Below are 7,780 nucleotides of genomic sequence, written 5' to 3'. Positions count from 1 at the left end.
AAGCACAAGGGTGTCTCAGGTCCCAGTTTTACTTCCCCAGGGTCCTAGCTGGGAAACTGTAAACTTATTTCCACCCTTAGAGGGCAGCCAAGCCCCAGCTCACACTTGAGGTCTTAGAAGGTTTTGTGGGCTCTAGGACCAACCAGTCAATTGTAGCACCTTCCTTTAAAAAAAAAAAAAAAAATGCTAACCTTTGGGACATCCACTTCAGAAATCAGAACTCTCCAAAATCAGAGCTAGGCAAGCGTAGACATGCCAACTGTCCCCAGCAGCAAGCCCAGATTGAGGAGCACTGGGTGGGAGCTCGCAAGGGCCAGCGCAGAGGTGGTCTGAGCGGGAGGCAAGCAAAACCCAGAAGAGCTCTGGACTGCTCTCTGGAGGAGGCTGGCTCCTGAGGGAAGAGAGTAGCCCAAGGTGCGGACTCAGGGGAGAAGGCCAAGCGACGAAGCTTACCAGGAGAAACATCAGGCACGGGGGCCTCCAGCCACAGGGACATCTCTTCCTGGAGCCCTGGACATTACCAAGGAACTGTCCTGCAGGAACGGCCCAGGTCACACTCTTCAGAACTGGCCTCCTTCTGGCCTCAGCTCCCTTCTCCTGTTTCTGCCTTTTATGGGTTCTCACATTATCAGCTAACATCTACTTGCCATGTATTAGCCCGTGCTAAGACTTTACATGCCTTCCTCGTAATATCCCTAGGAGGTCAGAACTGTTCTCTCTCCCTCCCTCTCTCCCTCCCTCCCTCTCTCTCCCCATCCCCCTCCCCCCTCTCTCCCCCATTGCTGGGCACTGAACCCAAGGCCCTGCACCTGCTAAGCAAGCAAGCACTCTGCCACTGAGCTATACCCCCAGCCCCTCGGGAATATTGTTTGTTTGTTTGTTTGTACTGGTAATTAAACCCAGGGGTGTTCTACCTCTGACCTATACCCTAGCCCTTTTAATTCATTGCTGAGGCTGTCCTTGAACCTGCAATCCTCCTGTCTCAGCCTCCCAAATACAGGGATTACAGGTGTATGTCACCATGCCCAACTCCCTCAGGAGTCTGTGTGTGTGTGTGTGTGTGTGTGTGTGTGTGTGTGTGTGCGCGCGCGCACGCGCGCTACTGAGGATTAAACCCAGGGCCATTCTACCCCTGAGATATATCCCCACCCCTTTTTGTTTTATTTGGAAATAGGGTCTCACTAAGTTGCTGAGGCTGGCTTTGAACCTGCAATCCTCGTGTTTCAGCCTCCCCAAAACTGGAATTACAGGCTCATACAACCATGCCTGGCCCCTCAGGACTATTCTTAAACCCATTTTACAGAGCAGCAAACTGAGGTTCAAAGAGGTTAAGTAAACTGCCTATCGCCATAAAATTAAGTGGTGGTAGAGCCAAGACCACAGCCTGGTCTGACTCCAAAGTCGGCTCCCAGCCATCGTGCCTCCCTGGTCTCCAAAGCCCCTCCAGGCCACCGGGAGTGTTTGGGCACACTGCTCTGCTTCGGTCAGATCCTCTTCCACTTGCCCCAGCACCCAGGGAGAGCCAAAGTAGACAGGACCAGGAGACGGAGGCACGGGCTACACGAGAGAATCTCACTCCCACCTGGACCTGGTGCTGCAGGCATACCTGTAACATGATCCCAGTACTTGGGAGGCTGAGACAGGAGGATCGCAGCTTTGAGGTCAGTCTCATCAACTCAGTAAGAGCCTCAGCAAAATAAAATAGGGATGGGTATCTAGCTCAGAGGCAGAATACCCCAGGGTTCAATCCTCAGCACCACAAAAGCAGGGAGGGATGGAGGGAGGGAGGGAGGGAAGGAAGGAGAGGGTGAGGGAGAGGAAGAGAGAGAATATGAAACTGAATATCTTACTCTCATCAATTTCTGGGTAGAAACAAACCTCTTGCTCCAAGACTCACTCTCCAAGATTTCAGATACAGGACCTCCTTCCCAGGACCGAAGGGTACTTCTTCGACCTAAATAGGACCTTATCCTGCCCCAAGCTCCCATCACCATCATCCCCCGCGGCTTCCCAGAGACCCCTTCTAAGATCCCAGCCTGCCCCACCCCCACACAGAGCCCCAGGCCACTGCTGAGGAGCAGACCCACCGAGTCCCCAGGCCACCACACTTCCTGGCTGCGCAGTCTCTGGAGCCCCCTTGCTGGGAGAGCAGGGTGGTGCAGTCCCTGTCGGGAGGCCCGGCCAGCCTCCCGGGCGCTGAGCACAGAGAGACCTGGAGTCCCAGGGAAGTGATAATGTGGGGAAGGCCGAGGGAGGGACTGCCCAGGGGTCGGGCCACCTCTCCTTCCTGCCGACTGCCCCACAAGTGACTGGAGCCCTGGCCTCCGCCCACGGGGTAGCTTCCCCACCGGGCTGACTCCTCCCCAGTCGGCCACCCCCTCGGCCGGCGCCACCCTGTCCCCTACCCTTAACCAAGACAGTTGCATTTCCCCACAAACCAGCCCAGTTCCAAGTCTCTCCTGTCCCTCTCTTCAACCTGGAGGCTCTCTGCTCTTAGGACTGCTTCCCAGGCGCCCCCACCCCAGTCCCGGCAGCCTCCAGAGGAGCGTTCCCTCCCCTCCATAGACACCTCGCGGAGCAAAGGTCTCAGCTCAGCCCAGAATTGCGACACCGAGTCCCAGCCTGCCTTCCCAGCCTCCCTCCTCCTCCCCTGCCTCTGGGAAGGGGCCAAGCTCTCCCCACAAGCCCCAGGACCGAGCCAAGCTGGTAGAACTCCAAGGGTGGAGAGAGGCAGGTGCTGGGGCTTCCAAGGAGTCAGTCTGTGAGTGCCCTGCGGGGCCAGAGAGGAGAGGAAGCCAGCAGACGGAGGGGCTGGTAGGGAGTCAGCTCTGAGAAATGACAGGCCTGGGACGAGGCTGGGGCAGCAGGTGGCAGCAATTCAGGGGCCAGCCCAGGCTGGACCCGGGAAGGTATGCAGGTTGCCCCAGCTGGGAAGAGTCCCATCTGAGGCTATCGCTGTAGCCTTCCTGCCGCTGCAGAGACCTGAGATCGACCTCACGTTTCACCTCCCCGTAACCCCTGGAACAGGACCTGACAAAGAGGAGGCAACACAATAGGTACTGTGTTCTTGTTTGTTGAATGAATAAGTAAACAATAAAAATAAGATTCTCTTCTAGCCCATACTTGTTAGCTCCAGTGAATTTCAACTTGGCATGCTGATTTAGCATTTGGTATCTGTGCTCAGATTCTGGGTTCAAATCCTGATCCTGCCTCTCATTAGCTGTGGTTATTTTTTTCTTTTTGTTTTTTTTTTTTTTTTGTTTGTTTGTTTGTTTGTTTTTTCCTCTCTCTTCAGTGCTAGGGATCCAGCTTAGGGCATCATACATGCTAGGCAAGTGGTTTATCACTGAGTTACACACCAAGCCCAGATGTGTGATTTTGTGTGTACGTGTGTGTGTGTCTGTCTGTCTGTCTGTGTGTTACTGCGGATTGAACCCAGGGGTGTTCTACCTCTGAGCTACACCTCTAGCCTTTCTTTTATTTTAATTCAAGGTTTTGCTAAGTTACTGTGTGCTGGTCTCAAGCCTGTGATCCCTCTATCTCAGCCTCCCAAATACTGGGATTACAGGCATGTGCCACTACACTGAGCTCCAGATATATGGTGTGTGTGTGTGTGTGTGTGTGTGTGTGTGTGTGTGTGTGTTACTGGGGATTGAACCCAGGGGCAGTCAACCTCCACGTTACACTCCCAGCCTTTTTATTTTTTTGTTTTGAAATGAGGTGTTGCCCTTGGCCTCCCAGGAACTGGGAATATATGCATGAACCACCTCACCCAGATCAGATGTATGATCGTAATTGAACAAATTATTTACTTATATCTCTAAACCTCTATCTTTATTTCTTTGTTATTTATTTATTTATTGTGGTACTGGGGATGGAACCCAGGAGCATTCTAACTCTGAGCTACACCTATAGCTCTATTTTTTATTCTTTATTTTGAAACAGGGTCTCACTGAGCTGCAAAGAGCCTCACTAAGTAGCTGAGGCTGTCAGCAAACTGCGATCTTCCAGTCTCAGCCTCTGGAATGCTGGGATTACAAGGGTGCACCATCATACCGGGCTATCTTTATTTATTTTTTTTTTTAAGTACTAGGGGTAGAACCCAGGGACATTCTACTTCTGAACAATACCCCCAGACCTGTTTTATACTCTTTATTTTTGAAACAGGGTCTCACTAAGTTGTGGAGGGCCTAAGTAGCTGAAGCTGTTCATGAACCACAATTCTCCTGTCTCAACCTCCCAAATGCTGGGATTACAAGTGTATGCCACCATGCCTGGCTCTAAACCTCTTCTTTAAAATGGAGTGTTATAAGCCAGGTGTGGTGGCGCACGCTTGAAATCCCAGCATTCAGGAGGCTGAGACTAGAGGATAGTGGTTTGCGGACAGCCTCAGTTACTTAGTGAGGGTCTCCGTAACTTAATGAGACCCTGTTTCAAAATAAGGAATAAAAAATAGGAGCCAGGCATGGTGGCGCATGCTTGTAATCCCGGCGCTTGGGAGGCAGAGACAGGAGGATTGCGAAGGTTCAAAGCCAGACTCGCTGGCTTGAGACCCTATTTCCAAATAAAAAAAAATATATATAAATAGGTCTGGGAGTGTAGCCCAGAGGTAGAAGGGTTTCCAGAAACCCCAGTACCACAAAAAAAAAAAAAAAAAAAAAAGAGAAAAGAAAGAAAAGAAAAGAAAATAGGGCAGGGGCTGTAGCTCAGGGGTCGAATACCCTGAGTTCCATCCCCAGACCTGTAAAAATAAATAAATAAATAAAAATAAAATGGAGTATTATAATAGCACAGTGTTATTAAGACACACACTTATTATCCCAGTACTTGGGAGGCCAAGACAAGAGGATTGCAGGTTTGAAGCCAGCCTCAACAGCTTAGTGAGGCTTTCAGCAACTTAGTGAGACTCTGTTTCCAAATAAAATATAAAATAGGTCTAGAGATGTAGCTCAGAAATAGAAGGCTCCTGGGTTTCTTCCCTAGTTACACACACACACACACACACACACACACACACACACACACAAATGGAGATAATAACAGGTGTGTGTGTTTATGTGTGTGTGGTATTGAGGATTGAACCCTGGGGCAGTCTATCTCCGAGCCCTACCTACAGTACTATATTAATATATTATTTTTTATTTTGAAACAGGGTCTCACTCGGTTGATGAGTGTCTCCCTACTTGCTGAGGCTGTCCTTGAACCTGCGATCCTCCTGTCTCAGCTGCTCACATACTGGGATTACAGGTGTGTGCCACCATGCCTGGCTTCTGTGGCATTTTTTTCTTTGCCACATAAAGTTGTGGTGAGATATGAACATAGCATGACACAACGTGTGGCATGTTAGTAGATGCTCAAAAACTGGCAGCAGTTATCATTGCCTCCTAGTCCTCTCATCCTTTTTCATTTTTTTTTTTTTTGGTGGTACTGAGGATGGAACCCAGGGACATTCTATCTTGGAGCTACACCCCCAGCCTATTTATTTATTTATTTATTTTTATTTTTTGGTGGTCCTGGGGTTCCTGGAAACCCTTCTACCTCCGGGCTACACTCTCAGACCTATTTTATATTTTCTATTTGGAAACAGGGTCTCTTAAGCCAGCGCGACTGGCTTCAAACCTGTGCGATCCTCCTGTCTCTGCCTCTCAAGCACAGGGATTATAAGCGTGCGCCACCATGCCCGGCTATTTTTTAAATTTTGAAACAGGGTCTCACTAAGTTGCAGAGGGCCTCACTAAGTTGCTGAGGCTGGCTACAAACCTGGACCTCCTGTCTGAGCCTCCCAAGCACTGGGCTTACAGGCGTGAACCCCCATGCCTGCCCCCCCCCCCCCCCCCCCGCTTTGCTTTTTTGGTCCTTACAGCAGTCCCAGGAGGGAGGGAGGATAAATAACTCCATTTTACAGAGAACATCGAAGCTCACAGGAGGGCCTTGCTCAAGACCACACACAGTGCTGAGCTGAGATCAGAATCAGATGTCCCGCTCAGTCCTGTGCTCTGTTTCTCCCGCATCGGGACCTGCCGCTGCTCTCAGGTGAGATGGAGGAAGCAGCGCTGGCAGCTGCGGGGAGCAGGGAGAGCACTGCAGATGCCTCACTCAGATGTGCAGGCAGGAGCTGAGGTTACTGCTGGCCATTCACCCTTGACCCATTCCCAGCTTCCTGCTCACAGGCGCTTCCTGTTTGCTGTGAACTCCAGTTCTCATGGGCCCACATTAAAGCATAGCACAGGGGCCAGGGCGAGCCGCCAGAGGGACCAGAGCGGAGATGAGCAGGGCACCAGGGGAGAGGAGGACAGAGGGAGCAGGGGTGGATGTGGGGTGTGGGGCGGGACAGGAGAAACCAGAGGGGAGAGGGCTGGGAAAACTGAAGAGGAGCTTGGTGAGAGATGGGAGGAAGCGGGGTGGGATGGGGAATGGGGCAGGGATTGCACAGAGAAGCAGGGTGCAAAATCTGCCCATGTATTTAATTTCGCAGTTCAGAAAAGCCCCTCTCCAGCCCTCATCTTAACTTCTGCCTCCGGCACTTGCTCTGTTCCCTCGTCACAAGGTCCCCTCACGGCCCCCACCCCAGTCTGCTGGTCTGGGCGTTTCTGAGTCATAACTCTGTTCCTCTCCTGTGTTCCTTCCCCAAACTTCACAAGGCCCTGGCTGTCCTGTGAAAGCAGAAACCAGGGACAGCAGCCGCTGGGAGACACCCACAGCACCAAATCTGCTCCCTCCCCACCCGCGCTCCAGCATGGCAGCACCTCAGATACCTGGATTCAAGGGCCTGGAATCTGAGCATCTGGGGCCTTGAGAAGAGCCTCTTCTCCCCTCCCCCCTCATCCACTCCTGACCCTCAGCTCCTTCTCCTAGACTCTCCCAGGACCAGGACCACACACAAGTCCCCTCTGGAGCCCTTAGATCAGGAGACCTGCTGCTCCAGGCCACAAGGGTTGAGGAGCACCTTACAAAGAGGCAAAGGGAGAGGAAAACAGGGAGAGACCAAGACCTGTTGGCAGGGTCTCCAGTTTCATGAGCACAACGGCCGAGACTTCTGCCCCAAGCCAGAGCAATAATGAGGTGACCTGCAGCTCGCATCACTGTCCCACTCCGCCAGCCTCACCTTCATGGCACAGTCCTGCCGGCCCACAGGAAGGTTAAGTCCAAGTGTCCATGGGCCTTTCCTATATATCTCCTTGGCGCCTACAGGAGGCAACATTCCTGGGAACACACTCGGGAGTCTCCTAAGTCACATTTCTGACCTCCAAATCTCCAGAGGCTTCTTTTGGCAGTAAAAGGAACCTGGAAGCAAAAATAGGAACATGTGCCAGTCTGTGGTCACATGCACTGTTGGATAACTCCCCTGAAGACACTCTCCCAGGGAGCAGGCCACAGGAGGGGTTTCAGAAGCCTGGGCAAGTGCTTCTTGCTCTCTCAGGTTCGGGAAGGCTGGAAAGTGCAGGGATCATCTCCCAAGTGACTTCTACTCAACAACCCAATCAAGATAGGGACAAATCTAATTCCTGGCTCCCAGACCTCCAAGTTCAGGGATGATGCAGAAGGCAGAAAATAAAGAAGAAACATACATTTATTTAGGCTTGTCTACATAATTTTGTTTTTACATGCACTGTTTCATTTATTCTCACAATAAGTCTGCAGAGATAGTCACTAGTAAGGTGCAGATGTAAAATCTGAATGCAGGTAAAGCTTATTTAAAAGCTGAAGCTCTAGCCGGGCTTGGTGGAGCACGCCTGTAATACCCGCGCTTGGGAGGCTGAGATGGGAGGAATGCACGGGT

The 7,780-nt window shown here is 51.5% G+C and overlaps 1 protein-coding gene across 2 annotated transcripts in view; it reads right to left on the bottom strand.

Annotated features, from left to right (window-relative positions):
- Window positions 1–496, bottom strand: part of NR1H3 (nuclear receptor subfamily 1 group H member 3) — a gene marked incomplete at both ends in the record, with an annotated part of 8,890 nt that extends 8,394 nt beyond the window's left edge. For both annotated transcript variants that reach the window (XM_080719585.1, XM_080719586.1), the window contains one exon: window positions 454–496. In XM_080719585.1, the coding sequence (XP_080575711.1) occupies window positions 454–496 (43 nt within the window). The remainder of the gene's footprint in view (window positions 1–453) is intronic.
- Between the last annotated feature and the right edge of the window lie 7,284 nt (window positions 497–7,780).

Source organism: Muscardinus avellanarius, assembly GCF_963383645.1.
Source record: "Muscardinus avellanarius genome assembly, chromosome: 1".
Lineage (NCBI taxonomy): Eukaryota > Metazoa > Chordata > Mammalia > Rodentia > Gliridae > Muscardinus > Muscardinus avellanarius.
This window is presented reverse-complemented; position numbering and strand designations above follow the sequence as displayed.